The sequence below is a fragment of the Pseudochaenichthys georgianus genome, chromosome 8 (assembly GCF_902827115.2).
Source record: "Pseudochaenichthys georgianus chromosome 8, fPseGeo1.2, whole genome shotgun sequence".
NCBI lineage: Eukaryota > Metazoa > Chordata > Actinopteri > Perciformes > Channichthyidae > Pseudochaenichthys > Pseudochaenichthys georgianus.
The window spans coordinates 10060936-10076364 of record NC_047510.2 but is presented as its reverse complement, the minus strand read 5'-3'; the positions used below and the strand labels follow the sequence as shown (position 1 = coordinate 10076364).

The 15429-nt window shown below is 43.9% G+C and overlaps 1 protein-coding gene across 1 annotated transcript in view; it reads right to left on the bottom strand.

Annotated features, from left to right (window-relative positions):
- Positions 1-15429, bottom strand: part of LOC117451092 (myosin phosphatase Rho-interacting protein-like) — a 35111-nt gene that overhangs the window by 9773 nt on the left and 9909 nt on the right. The window contains exons 9-14 of the mRNA XM_034089206.2: positions 4518-4616; positions 4248-4304; positions 4072-4140; positions 3881-3970; positions 3694-3803; positions 1332-1812 (exon numbers count right to left, since the gene is read on the bottom strand). Of these exons, the coding sequence (XP_033945097.2) occupies positions 1332-1812; positions 3694-3803; positions 3881-3970; positions 4072-4140; positions 4248-4304; positions 4518-4616 (906 nt within the window). The remainder of the gene's footprint in view (positions 1-1331; positions 1813-3693; positions 3804-3880; positions 3971-4071; positions 4141-4247; positions 4305-4517; positions 4617-15429) is intronic.

Sequence of the window (15429 nt, the reverse complement as noted above, 5' to 3'; positions counted from 1 at the left end):
GAAACTTACCTACCCCACCTTTAAATCTTATATTTAAAACTGTATCCAAACTTTTCCCCTCTCTGACCTCTCGAGGTTCTAATAGAGGGTAACAGGTTGCAGAGAGGCCTATTCCCGCCGGGGAGTGTGGAACGTAGCCACAGACCTACTCCTTACCTCTAACCAATTCAGGTTCCAGTGGGGACCTCTCTCCCTGCGTCTGCCTCTCCACCTCTGTTTCCCACTTCTTACTTGCTACCCTTTTCCCTCAACCTATACTAAGGGAGTGCATGTATGTAGACACGTTAGTTTAGCTGCTATAGGCTTGGACTGTTGGGGGGGGGCACCTTACTCCGTCTTTCTGGCTGTTTGTACCTGTGTACTCTCATGTTCCGATTAATCCAGTTTCCCCCAAATCTCTTTTTTGTGTCCATATATACGCCGGGATCCTGAGTCGAGGCTAATCCTGTTGCTGTGGTCGTGTGTCCTGGATCCTCTATCCTGAGTACTAGATCTGAGTCCTGGACTTCGAGTCGTGGCTGAACCTGTCTCTGCGGTCCTGCCTGACTCTCACCATACTGCTTCCCTGATGGCTCCCACAAGATTGCTGACATCCTCGTGGATTCATCTTCTTATTATAGACACATGCATTTCCAAACATTTGGTCTACCTATGCTGTAAAATGTATTATCTGTTCGATTTACACACGGCATCTATTGCACGTCTGTCCGTCCTGGGAGAGGGATCCCTCCTCTGTTGCTCTCGCTGAGGTTTCTCCCATGTTCCCTTTAAACTGTGGGTTTTCTCTGGAAGTTTTTCCTTGTACGATGTGAGGGTCTAAGGACAGAGGGTGTCGTATTGTCATACTGATATTCTGTACAAACTGTGAAGACCACTGAGACAAATGTAACATTTGTGATATTGGGCTATATAAATAAACATTGATTGATTGATTGATTGATTGATTGATTGATTGATTGATTGATTGATTGATTGATTGATAGCAATATTTGACCCTTGTTGCTTAGAGGATAAAAACATTACACATTCATATTATTTTCCTTTTTTACTAAGTTGAGTCTTTTAACCAATATCAGTCCTGATCATAAACTTTGGGATTTGAGCCTTTGCAGAACATTTACAGTATATCACACGCTACAGGAAAGGGGAAACCCCAAAGAGCTTTATTGGGCCCCTTTAAGGTTCTGATTTTTTTTTTTTAAATACACACTTTAGTAAAGAAGTTGAGGTTTAAATTCCAATATTTGTGGGAAAAAAGTATTCCACATGCTTTATCACAGCCATAATGATAGGAAAAATAAATATCCCTAGTGAGGGACTACAGCACTCACCCCCGTCCTGTAGCTGTCCAGCAGCTCCACAGGTTCTTCAGTTTCAGGAAACAGCGGGATACTCCTGTCCATTCTGAACATCGTCTTCTCCACCTGCTTCCAGCAGTCGTCGATCTCTTCCTCCAATTTCTGCTGTGATTTCAGACTCAGTGATCCATCAGCTGTTTTATCTCCAATCGCCTCCCATCCCAGAGGGAAGCCCAGCATGCTCTCGTACTTCCTCCTCCGCTCCTCCCTCCTCTTCCTCCTCTCCAGTTCTCCTAACTCCAGTGGGCACAGAGCTTTAGTCCTCTGATGGTCCAGGGCGGGTTTGTTCTGAGACCTGAACTCGGCCCAGTCGAAGGTTTTGTTGCGTCCCTCCCTCCGTCTCTCCATCACACTGCTGTGTTTTGGGTGAGGGTCTCTCTCTGAGGAGATGTCAGTGGGCAGAGAGTCCTGAGTCACATCTGGTCTGGGGAGAGCTTCAAGTGGACTGTGTAAACTGATAACACATAGTAATGATTAGATTGTGGATGGGAAACATTCAGTGCAACTCTCTTTATTAGAGCAGTAGAACGGTAACACAATTTAAAGGAAATGTAAAAATGATACTTTCAAAACACAGGTATACGCTTATTGTTCACTGAATGCCTGGTAATGTACGGTGGTCGACAGGTGCAAACACGCTACCAAAAACATTTCCATTCGGGAAGAACACAATGCCGTTTGAGACGCGATGCAAATTCAAAAACACATCTAACATCTAACGTAACTAACTTAGTCATTTCAAATATAATGACAAAACACTTACAACCAGGAAACAGGTAACAGGTAACAGTTGAGCTTCTTCCAGCGGTTTTTTATTTGCAGCGTTTTGTGTTTGCAGTGCTTTTGACAGTTAATAAATTAAAACTCTTCTTTTGACTGTAAGTCGGACCACCCAATCTTTTGTTAATCAAACAAATTGTGTTGGTACAAGCAGTAAATTACAATTTTTATTTATATTTATTTGAAAATGTGATATTAAATTAGACAGTAGATCATAAAACGATAGCGTACAGTGGTGAAAAGTAAATGTACCCAAGTGATAAGACAGAACTTGATTACATACATTTTGTATTACATTATGTAGTAATTGTTCTTGTAATAATATATTGTTCACAGTGTTATATTCAGGGTTGCACATAATACAGGTAAAATACATCTGAATTGCGTAACGTCACTTGTGTCACTACGCGCCTTTGCGTACCTCAAAACAAAACACATACTGTATTTCGTCTACAAGTGTTTCTTGTCAACACTCAATGGAGTAAACAAGACATTAAGCAGCTACGTTGCCGTTTCGCTCCCTGCAAAAACTCTTCGGACTTTCTGTGACTGATTGACCTGGGTGCCGGCCGAGCCGCGCAGGACATAACCGACGGACCTGTGAAGCTTACAGGAGGCAGAGGCTTAGATCACTGGACGACAGAGTTGGTCGCCGTGTGCACAGACGGGGTTAACGTCGGTATGAACAACAGCATTGTGCCAAAACTCTGCCAACTGGCTGCAGCGGGAGACTCCCTGAGCACACTCTGTGCCCCGTGCAGACACTGGAGAACTGCGCAAAATCAGCTGATCACAACGTTCACGCTCTGTGGTCAAGCTGCTGCAGTTTGATTTACAACAAAGTGGAGTAAAACACACAGCTGCAGACTTACTCAGGGTGTTATGAAAGAGTTTGAAATCAGACAGAAGTGGAAGAAGTACTCAGATATTGTACTTGAGTAATAGTAGAAGTACCAGAGTGTAGGAATACTCTCTTACAGTAAAAGTCCTGCATTCAAAATGTTACTCAAGTAAAAGTAGAAAAGTATTATCATCAAAATATAGTTAAAGTACCAAAAGTAAAAGTAGTCATTGTGCAGATTGGTCCATTTCAGAATAATATATATGATATGTTTTGTAATGATTGATCATTAAAGTGTTCTCAAAGCTGGTAAGGGTGCAGCTAATTTTACAAAGTAGATCAAAGTCAAGTAAAGTACAGTACTTGAATAAGTGTACTTAGCAACTTCCCACATCTGACTTCAAGTCATGTGATCATTTGTTAGTATTTGATCCTTCAACTTGGCCTCAGGAAATGCTAGGACAACAAGTTTTGGAGAAAGCAAATCGGAGGCTTAAAAAGAGACAGGGAGGTGCATCTTCATCATCTTCATCATCGAGCATGCAAGAAGTGTAAATAGAGGACAGTGAAGGAGACACTGAGGAGGACCACGCTTCGTGTGGGGTGAGTACCAAACGCTGTCTCCTGGTACTCATCTGAGTAACTCACTAAAATGTCCACCCCTGGTTATATTGATACATTTTAAATTAGAATAATATATTCGAGCCACTTTACCTGGCTACATCAGGGGCTTTAGCTGGACGGACGTTTTTCATCAGAGCCTGGATCCAGTTCTTACGTATCCCTGAAGTCATGGCTGACAAAGTGTAGAGACCCTTTGGGGTCTAAAACAAACATTAAGCTTCATTTTATGTTAATGCAACATTTTGAGGTTTCTCTAGTGTAGGAAAAATGTTCTTACATGGATCTGGAAGCCGTAGTTCCTCTGCACCGAGAACTCAGACACATTGAAACACTTTGTGAGGTCGATTTCACCTTCAAGATGTGAAGCCTGAGGGGAGGAAGCAAAAGATATGTGAATAAATACTTAATAAATAATAATAAACACTTTTTATTTTATTTCTAGAAACTATTTAATTAATATCAAAATACCTCCTCAGCTAGTGAGTCCTTGTAGTACCTCAGACTGTCAGCGGACAGCACAAACCAAGATTTCTTCCACTAGAGGGAACCAAAAGACAAATGAGTGAGAAGTTGTAAACAAACGGAATCAAATGGAATACAAAATGATTTCCATCAATAACATCCATTTGATTTAGATTGGTTACCTGCCCATGTACATCCAGTCTGACCATCCAACCCTTTTTGAAGTTCAATAAATCTGGCTGTAACGAAACACAATGTTAACATCTTTGCCATAAACAACAGTAACTTGTGAGGAAATGAAGCTTTTCAAGTCTTTATGGCCGCTTCATTGTGATGTATTTGTATAGTTGTTGTCGATACCTCTACTGATGAAGCTTTTATTTGCATCCACAAGTAATCAGTATTTTGTTTTGCAATTGTTAGTACAAAATATGATCCGTTTGGTGTCTCACCGTCATGATGGTGTCGGACGTCCTGCGGTCCAGAGACTTGGCTCTTCTCTGGGGTGGAGGTGCGGTGAGCTGAGTGATGTCTCCACATGACTGGAGCTTCTGTAGAATAAAAACATAGGAGGATAAAAGCTTTGTTGTGCTTATTATCTTAAAAAGGGACAAACATACATATTTGCTCTCTTACATGTAGTGCTATTTATCCGTCTAGATTGTTTATGTGAGAGCTGTCGAGTGTTGAACAAGATGTCTGCACGTAGGAACCTTTCTTCTTCTTCCCTATCGAAGGAAGAGCGAACCTTGTCATGAGCAAGATGCTCCTGACAGCATGACATGTCACAATGAAAGGTGTTCTCCTTGGCTAAGCTGTGAGTGTTAGCTAGCTGGATGGATCCGCTTTTCCTTTTGCGTGATGATAATGTTTGCAGGTATAGTTTGGTAGAGAAAAAAGTTCAGACATAAAAGCTGTCCACAACAAGGTCTTTTGGAATATTTTAACTAAACAGTCTAGAGCTGTCCTCCACTAAAGAAATTCTGAGTCGATACTGTACATGTTAATCGACTTATTGATCAGTTGATTTAAAGAAGCCCTGTAGTGTGTTATGTAACTTTTATGTGCATGTCAATGGTCTGAAAAGGCTAACATCCCAAATGTGTATCTCCCACACACACCCCCCCTGTCTGATCACCTCCATTGGACTCCTTTGCTTCTGTAACATAATGACATCACTACCTAACTCTTGGCGTTACTTTCTATTGGCCAGCGCTCCAAACCCATGGGTTTGTGATATGCGGGACATTTCCGATACATTTCTAAGCGGTTGACTAATCACAACAGAGCCGGCCAGCTAACCAATCAGAACGGACTGGGCTCTGGTTTCAGACAGAGGGTGAAAAGAGGTGCTGCAGAACAGGCAGCATGAGATAAATAAAGAGCTTTTTGAACATTAAAGCCTGGAGACACGTCCCAGAGGGGCACCAAATACAAATATGAACCTGAAAATGAATTATATATAGTCTTGATTCGACCTAATCTACTAAAGAAATGGAAGTTGAATAAGACTAAATCAATCGATTATTGGACCAATAGAATAAAAGATACACTGCCAATGCATTTTTAAGCCAAGTTTCATCTAGTTCCATTATACTCTAAGTCAGTGGTTCCCAAACTTTTTGTGCCCAAGGCACACCAAAGGACAAGTAAAAATCTCAAGGCACACCTATTGTGCAAAATAGCCCTTATAACACGTGTTATCACTCATATCATGTAAAATATCTGTACATGTGCATAATTATTTACTAATGCCAAATAAAATGTGACAAAGACAACTATATTACTCATGAAATATTTATTAATGAAGTATTTCAGAAATTAATTTGAAACGTTATCAAATTAGACTTCATCAAAGCAGCAACACACTCATTTAAACCAGACAGGTCACACAATAAAAAATGAGGCAAAGGAAACTCAGCACAGAGAACTGTCAATGCAAGGAAGCTGCATTGTCCATGGACCTGAACTACAAATTATAAATGTAACATTTCAGCAATCAGCATTGAAACATGTGCTATTGTAAATATTTTGCCGATTTACAAATTAGTGAGATACATGTGCCTGTCGGGGCGCGCAGATTTTTTTTTTACTATATTACATATTACTTTTTTAAAAAAAAGTAATATATTACACTACTTTGTTACTATCTACATAAAGTAACTCGTTACTTTACTCGCCGAGCACGTACGAACTGCGCATGCGTGAGTGGCAATAACTCTCCTTACCAGCAGGCGGCGGTAGTGTGTATTTGTCGTTCAAAACAGGCAACAACCGGAAGACAGAGAAGAAGAATAGACCACTACGTGATATAAACAAACAACAAATAGCGTGTGCGGTAGCTTCACATTAGCATGTGTTCTGTGAGGTTTGACGTGGTGTTTACAGCAGTGGATAACAGCTTCTGGCCTGGACACAGTTTGCACCTCACCGTCACATTCCTGTCTATTCTTCGGACGAACTCAAAATAATGAGCATACCTCCACCCCTCGAAAGTTATCGCTGACTCAGCCATGTTTATGCAGCACTGCACGTGGATACGCAAATCGCGCAGATTACGTACATATAAACCTACAAAGTACTGATATAGTAAATTAAATAATTATTTATGTGTAGTTGTATATTGCAATAATAACGTATAGTTGTCACAAAATCCCACGGCACACCCGGACTTGACTCAGTGCCGCGGCACACCGTTTGGGAACCACTGCTCTAAGTATCTCAAACACTGCAACTCACACAAAACAGTCTAAATTGATGGGAAGCACGGCAGCTCAAGTGAAAAATATATATTTGAGCTTTTAGGATGAGCTGCCGCTTTAAGAGTTGAGGTGTTTTCTGAATCAGGACGGTGGCAGTTTGTATGTGCGTCCTGCATTCCTTAAAGCAGAGTAACCGATAGTCTGGATCCTTGGCAGGGACGTCAGCTGTAAGGATTAGGCCTGCTGTAGAGCACCGCGGGGAGCCCAACAGGCTTTTCTACACTGCCTGTTAAACCCTTACTCACATCACAACTGCACACGGATGACTGCATTTGGCTATGTGGAATGCATGAAAAGGTTTTAAATGCAACATAATCCCTGATACTTCATGGCTTGTTGTATTGAAAATGATGCTACAAAGTCCCAAAGTCCCTGCGTGCTTCTTCAGATCAGCTTTCACGCTGGCAAAGAGAAGTAGAGAATATATCTCTTTAAGTCTGATTTACAAAGCATTTATTGAAAGAAGCATTTTGTTTACTTGAAAGGACTCGTTCTCCCTCTTATATAACAACTTCAATGGGAAAAATGACCACTTACAGAACATTCTTTGTGTTTTCTTTTCCTGGCATCTACATTGAAAACCATCCAAGGACACAACACATGGAGGGACAGAGTGCTCTGGGCTTTTTTTCCCCTTCTTCTTCCCAAACAATCGCTGACCGCTGCAGACAGAGCCTGTCCTCTCTTTGGGGAAGAAGCCTCCCAAAGCTGTGGGGGAGGACAGGGAGGCTGTCTTGGGAATCTCAGCCTGAATGAACTCCAGACAGGCTCTTTTGACCTTCTCCTGGCTACCAAAACAAACGCACCCAAAGACACATAAATCCTCCCATGGGATGAAATGTGCTGCCGAGTGCATTTAAAGGGCAAATCCTCTGGAATGAGCTCGTCTGTTTAATCAAAGATTAGTAGCTGCCACAGTGAACACCATCTGAGCCCAAATAAATGTACTTTTGTTTTCTACACCAGCCTTAAAGGGTTACTTCTCTATTTTCAACAAGGACTATCTTCCTATGTTTTTTTAAGGGGCCCTATTACGTTCATATTTGTATTATGTGCCTCTACTCTGACATGTTTACATACTTTAATGTTCAATCAAGTGCTTTATTTTTCTCATATGCCAACAAAGTAACTCTTCCCATCACTCCCCTTTTCAAATCTCGCTCATATTTCCACCATTATCCTCTCGCATCCATTCACCTCTGAGTAGACATACTGCATATTGATTGATTATGGAGTTTTACATACAAGTGACTGCAACTTTCACCTAATACTAAATTGAGTTTTCCCATGCGTCACTTAGACACAAAAACATAGGAAGATCGGGCCAAGGTTGGAAAATACCGAAGTTACCCTCCCACTGGGGTTTGCTTAAAGGTGGCGTAGGTACATTTGAGAAACCGGCTCGAGATCGCTAGAATTTGAAAATACACAACCGGAGAAAATCCGCCACTTCCTTATAGAGCCCCTCCTCCAACACACACGAATGCGCACATGACCAATGAGGGCACGAGATAAGTGTGTGCCCCGATTGAAGGCTGACAGGCAGGTAGGCCGTTGTACTTTTTACAGTATTACGGCTTCTACAGATGACGTTTTTTTATGGATTTTTTGTCAAAGCACTTCAGATATTCATTGCTATCGGGATGTTAAGAGCATTCCATGGAATATAACAAAAAGTGTATCTCGAGCCGGTTTCTGAAACTTACCGACCCCACCTTTAATGTGACTCAGAGAAGCAGCGTGTATTGTGAATTAGCCTAACAAAGTCAACCAGGATTACACGGTTCATACAAATTGAAGTCAAACATGGATTATTTCGTTAATTCTTTGAAACACAGAGCTGTAACATTAAGCACTTGTCACATGAATTTAATGTGAAGGAACAAGTAAAGGTAAAGACAAGGCTGTGTTCTTGAGGGGTGTTTCATGAAACAACAATTACAGATAACCTTTTGTTTGTAAAAAAAAGGACAGCAATATTTAGAGGAAATAGGTTCAGCATTTTGAAGGTTCTTCCCCTAAAGTTCCTCTTTTTTTTTACATAAAATATGAAATAATCTGCAAAGTCAACGCGCTGAATGCTGTATGTGATCTTAATGACTGGTGGCTGGAAGTGGCCGATGGACAATCTGAAGGTAATTACTTTACTTTCACAATATTAACCAAGTAAAAGAACCCACTTTATTAAGAACGTTTACATACCTCATGTGGGATGTGGACCCAATATGTCACATGACCAACACACACAGGAACAAACTGAGTGCAGCACACTTATGTTGTGCCTCTGTCTTCCGGGTGAGATCGCTGCGGACCTAGACATTGATGCCATTACTGCTCTTGCGTTGTTTATGCTCGTGATTTCACTCTTAATGACTGAGTTAAACCTAACGATAGCCGATTGAAGGTTAAGGTTCAGGACATTATACAGAATAGCATTGCAAATACACTGTCACGATTCTCATGTTATGTCACGTTTGTAGTTTTGTCTGTGTTGGTGTTTTTCTTGTCTTTGGGTTTCCTGTTTTATTGTGTAAAGTGTTCACCCCCGTTTCCTGCCTGTCTGCTTTCTGTCTGTTTCCCTCCCTGATTACCCGATTGTGTTCACCTGTTGTCCTTGTGTTTCTCCTCCCCTGCCCAGCTGTGTCTTGTTCTGTGTATTTAGTCTCGTCTTCCCCTGTGTTCCATGTTGGTTCATTGTTTCCCCTCCATGTCATTCCACGGTCTGTGTTCCTTGTGCTGCTCGTTGGTGTTGGATATTTTGGATTCTGCCTTGTTTTGCCACAGCTTTATTATTTAATAAAGCTCGCTTTTCGTTATTCTGCATTTGAGTCCTACCTGCTTCACCCATTCGTAACAGAATGAACCGACCAAAAATGGACCCAGCGGATATGGAAGATTTTGAGTTAGATCTGTTCGATCTAGACTTTTCCCTTCAATGTTATCATGCCGAGTGGAAAGGAACTTCTTCTAGAAGGGACAAAGAGGCTATTCTCGAGAGGGCACGAATGGAGGTGGCCGAAATGCCTTGGTTGAGGAGTTCGTTGCCGGAGTGGTTACAGCTTTTCACAAGTTGTCCTGAGGACTGGTCCGACGCATCTAACCCTTTCCTCGGATCCGACTACGGTCCTGTTGGAGGTCCACGGAGTCTCCAAAGAGCCTCTAGGAGACGCAGGGCCAGGATTCCAGCCCGTGCTCCAACAGCCATGATCCCGGCTTCAGTTCCGGTTTCCACAGCCATGGATCCATGCACCAGTACCGGCCCGCAGAGCTATGTTTCCTTGCTCGATTACCTGGCCCACACAGCCATGGTCCAGGCCTCGGTTCCGGTTCCAGCGGCTCCAGTTCCAACCTCAGACCTTTTCTCAGGAACCCGTCTGGCGTTTGGAGGTCCACGGAGCCTCCAAAAGGTCTCTGGAAGATGCAAGGCCAGGATTCCAGCCCGTACTCCAGCGGCTCCGGCTCCAGTGCCGGTCCCAGCAGCCATGGTTCCGGCCCCAGCAGCCATGGTTCCGGCCCCAGCAGCCATGGTTCCGGCCCCAGTCCTGGTCCCAGCTGCCATAGTCCCTTCTCTAGTCCCTCTCAGTCCTTTCTCAAGTCCCTCCTCTAGTCACTTCCCTAGTCCCTTCTCCAGTCCCCCTTTTAGTCACCTCTCTAGTCCCTTCCCAAGTCCCTTCTCTAGTCCCATCTCCAGTTCCCTCTCGAGTCCCCTCTCCAGTCACCTCTCGAGTCCCCTCTCCAGTCACTACTCAAGTCCCGCCTCTAGTCAATTCCCTAGTCCCATCTCTAGTCCCTCCTCTAGTCACTTCTCCAGTCCCCTCTCGAGTCCCTCCTCTAGTCCCTCCTTTAGTCCCCTCTCTAGTACCTCCTCGAGTCCCCTCTCTAGTTCCCTCTCGAGTTCCCTCCTCTAGTTCCTCCTCTAGTCCCTCCTCTTGTTCCTCCTCTAGTCCCCTCTGGAGTTCCGTCTCTAGTTCCCCTCTCGAGTCACGTCTCAAGTCCCTACCCAATGTCCTGGTCTGTTGGAGGTTCCGCTGGGGGTCCTGCCAACTCCATGTCCTGTCCCGTTGGAGGCCCCGTCGACTACTCCTCTGCCGGGGGTCCTACCAATCGTATGTCTGTCCCGTTGGAGGTCCCGCCGTCTACTCTCCTGCCGGGGTCCTGCCAGCTTCTTGTCCTGTCTCGTTGGAGGTCCCGCCGTCTACTCTCCTGCCGGGGGTCCTGCCAATCCTATGTCCTGTGCCGTTGGAGGCCCCGCCGACTACTCTCCTGCCGGGGGTCCTGCCAACCCTTTGTCCCGTCCCGTTGGAGGTCCCGCCGTCTGCTCTCCTGCCGGGGGTCCTGCCAGCTCCTTGTCCCATCTCGTTGGAGGTCCCACCGACTGCTCTCCTGCCGGGGGTCCTGCCAACCCTTTGTCCTGTGCCGTTGGAGGCCCCGCCGACTGCTCTTCTGCCGGGGGTCCTGCCAGCTCCTTGTCCTGTCCCGTTGGAGGTCCCGCCGACTACTCTCCTGCCGGGGGTCCTGCCAACTACTCTTCTGCCGGGGGTCCTGCCAACCCTATGTCCTGTGCCGTTGGAGGTCCCGCCGACTGCTCTCCTGCCGGGGGTCCTGCCAATCCTATGTCCTGTTCCTCTGGGGGTCCCGCCGACAACTCTTCTGCCGGGGGTCCTGCCAACCCCTTGTCCTGTTCCGTTGGAGGCCCCACCATCACCTGTCTCACCGGGGGTCCTGCCAACTACTGGTCCTCTTCCGTGGGGGATCCTGCCGAAGCCTGTCCCACTGGCTCCGGTTCCTGTTCGGCCGACACCGGGTCCTGCCCGGCCTCCGGAGCTGTCTGGTCTTCCCCCTCGAGCCCGGCCCCCTGAGAGCCGCGGTCTTCTCCCTCGAGCCCGGCCCCCTAAGTGCCGCGGTCTTCATCCTAGGGCCCGGCCCCCTGACTCTTCCTGCCGCTGCTTTTTCCCTCATGCTCGGCCCCCTGAGTTTGCCCGCTGTGGCCTTCGCCCCTTTTTGAACTTTGCCTTGCCCCCAGGCCGTCCACCCGAGACCCCCTCCTTGGTCTCTGCCTTTCCCCCGGGCCGTCCGCCCGGGACGTTTTTTTTGGGACGTCTGGGATCCGTCCCTTGAGCGGGGGGTTCTGTCACGATTCTCATGTTATGTCACGTTTGTAGTTTTGTCTGTGTTGGTGTTTTTCTTGTCTTTGGGTTTCCTGTTTTATTGTGTAAAGTGTTCACCCCCGTTTCCTGCCTGTCTGCTTTCTGTCTGTTTCCCTCCCTGATTACCCGATTGTGTTCACCTGTTGTCCTTGTGTTTCTCCTCCCCTGCCCAGCTGTGTCTTGTTCTGTGTATTTAGTCTCGTCTTCCCCTGTGTTCCATGTCGGTTCATTGTTTCCCCTCCATGTCATTCCACGGTCTGTGTTCCTTGTGCTGCTCGTTGGTGTTGGATATTTTGGATTCTGCCTTGTTTTGCCACAGCTTTAATTTATTTAATAAAGCTCGCTTTTCGTTATTCTGCATTTGAGTCCTACCTGCTTCACCCATTCCTAACATACACATCACCATTAAAACAACCCAGTTTATTACTTCAACGTATTGCATTTATATGTACAATCATTTTCCTGTATAATGTGTCTGTGTATATTATATCTTACATTTTTTTAAACTAATGTTTAGACTGATTAAATACTTTATTATTATGTATCATGTATGAAAAACGTGCTATACAAAAAGTGTATTACTTTTATCATTATTTATAAAACATATTTGTGTATATATGGAAGCTGCTATACAAATATTATTATATTATTATGTATTTATTATCCTAATTATTCAATTTTTAATATTATTCACAAATGGGGAAATACATGGGAAAAGCTAAATGTTTAAGGAAGATTTCTAGTTATACGTACATACTTTTACACACACACGTGCGATATTAAAGTAATGTGCCGGTTAGTGCAACAACAACACATAGTAGCCTAGTAGTTATAACGATGGTAGTGCAAAGGCCTCGCTTACTGACACGGGGTTTTCTGAATTGAAGCGCTTGACTTGGTTTAACTGGTTATCTCGACTTGTTTTGCTTTTTGTTTTTGCTTTTTAGATACCATCACACAGACAGACGGTTGTAAATGTTAACTCACCTCCTTAATCACTAAGGTCTAGCCCAAACAACACACAGTGACTGTCATTCACAAACAGGTGTGCACACTCAAGGAAGCATGACACTGGGAGTTTATCGAGTTCAGTTAATACGCACCGTCACAGATACTCCTAAAGATTTAATTAGGGGCAGTGTATACTTTAACTAGTTTTATTACACACACACACACACACACACACACACACACACACACACACACACACACACACACACACACACACACACACACACACACACACACACACACACACAGACACACACACAACACACACACCACACACACACACACACACACACACACACACACACACACACACACACACACTCACACACACACACACACACACACACACACACACACACACACACACACACACACACAGAACGAAAGGTGGGCAGAACGCCTTCGAGGCATCAAAACCAGTTCTGTTCACAAACAAAATGCCGCTCCGAATGAATCACCACTTCTCTCCCACCTGCCGACACACGCTCCCACTGGCACACATGCTCGGAGCGAACACAAGCCTTGACACGGCAGGATCCACACTGCCACGCGTTTCATGCCGAACTCTCATCGCCTTCTTTACACTAACTGAGTCTTGAGTTGTTACGATGCAGGATACTTGAAGAAATCAAGTCCTGATTTGTTGACAGATGAAAAAAGAGATCAACTTTGTGCCGAGTTCCATCTTTGAAATGGCGTTGTTCTCTGAGTAACACCTGGTTGTGTGAATCATGTTGGAACCAGCCCGGGGCAGGCGGAGCGCAGCTGGAAACAGTGACTGCTGTTCATCCTGTCAAAGCCACCTTGAGATTAATCAGCCATTCCTGTTCATGGTCATTACTATCAAATGGAAGCTCAGTCAGGAACTGGGTTTCTTGCGTATGATGAAGTCGCCCTGAAACCAATTATTTTAAATGCCTTCATTTTGGCTTTGTTAATGCATATGGCCTACTTTGCCTACTTTATGTCAATTGAATTTAAGTTTAAGAAGTTTAACCTCAGCTACTACGCTAAGCCCATTATAAAAATGTTAAGCCAAAATACGGATACCTAGATTCTTAACCTCTTAATGTTTAGCAACAGTTTGACAGATATTTGGAAGCCATTTTGAACCACTTCAATTGTAGGAACATGTCCCAAACACCAGAGTGTTGATCCCTGCCTAAGGGCTGTACTTTTCCAATAAGAATGTTCTTTCTGTATCTCTTGGTGTTTTGATATATTGCATCATTTAGTAATCATGCATTTTCTATAAAAACACTGACATATCTAAGACTGAGGAAAAAGACTAGCATGTTGTGTAAAGAGCCGTGGCATTGTGTAAAAGAAGGTTGAAAATGTTAAAATAGGTTAATATGTTGTAGCAATCAGGACTGATGTTGGTTAGAACAATTCAACATTAAATTGAGTGGATTTTTTTTTAATGTTTTTTAAAATAATTCTATCGCAGTTTTTTGACAATTATGTTCTTACAATAAGCTACAAAAACAGTACCAAAGTTGCAACAATAAAGGTCACTTCACAAGGGGCTTTCTTCAGAAACGATGTCAAGTATTTCCACAAAGCAACGTGACAACCCCTTCCTCTCAGGCCCCTATCCGTCCAAACATAATGACCTCATTCACACTTACAGTTTGTGCCCGACAGCTAGTTATTACATAGCTTATTTGTATACGTCTTATTTACCAGTTAGCCGTCTATTTTCACTTTTAAAATGATAACAAAATGTCGCTTCATTTGAGTGGTTTCTATCATCGCATTTAACTCCAAGCAAGAAACCCTCCTTTAACCTACACCGTGTGATTAATCAATGTGTTTACAACAAGAATGATTAAACATGCAGAAACGTGTAGAAATCACACAAAGATGTTGCTTTGGTGATTTGGAAGTATTTACTGTGTGTTGTTTCATTACACACACCTCCTGGGTGACTAACCCTGGAGGTATTTCAAGCTCGTCCAACAGGGAGGACACCTGGTGACTGACCCATAACTCATTTTGGATGGATTAAATATTGACACTGTCCAATGAAAACCATTCAGGTGATTTATAATAAAAAAATAGGCGAAGTTTTTTTTTACGTGTTGAGAAAATGTTCTTCTTAAAGGGGCCCTAATATGCTTATGGGGGGGGGTTCTTTCCTGTACTGTTATAAATGATAAGTTGATGCATGTAAATGGTGTCCAACTTTGTTGACAGTGACCTTTGAGCACAACATTGTAATCAGTTTGTCCTTATGTCCAAGTTGACGCTTGTTCCACATTTGAAGAAATTCAGCGCACTCTCGTGAATGGGCCGAGGCTACCAGAAAGGAGAAACCAATGATTTTTCTGTCGCTATTGACCAACGCACTTTTATTTCATTTGTCACGAAATACGTCCCGACAGTCGGAGAAATGGGAAGCGGAGAGACTCGAAAAGCCTCTCCATAAATGAGCAGGAAAC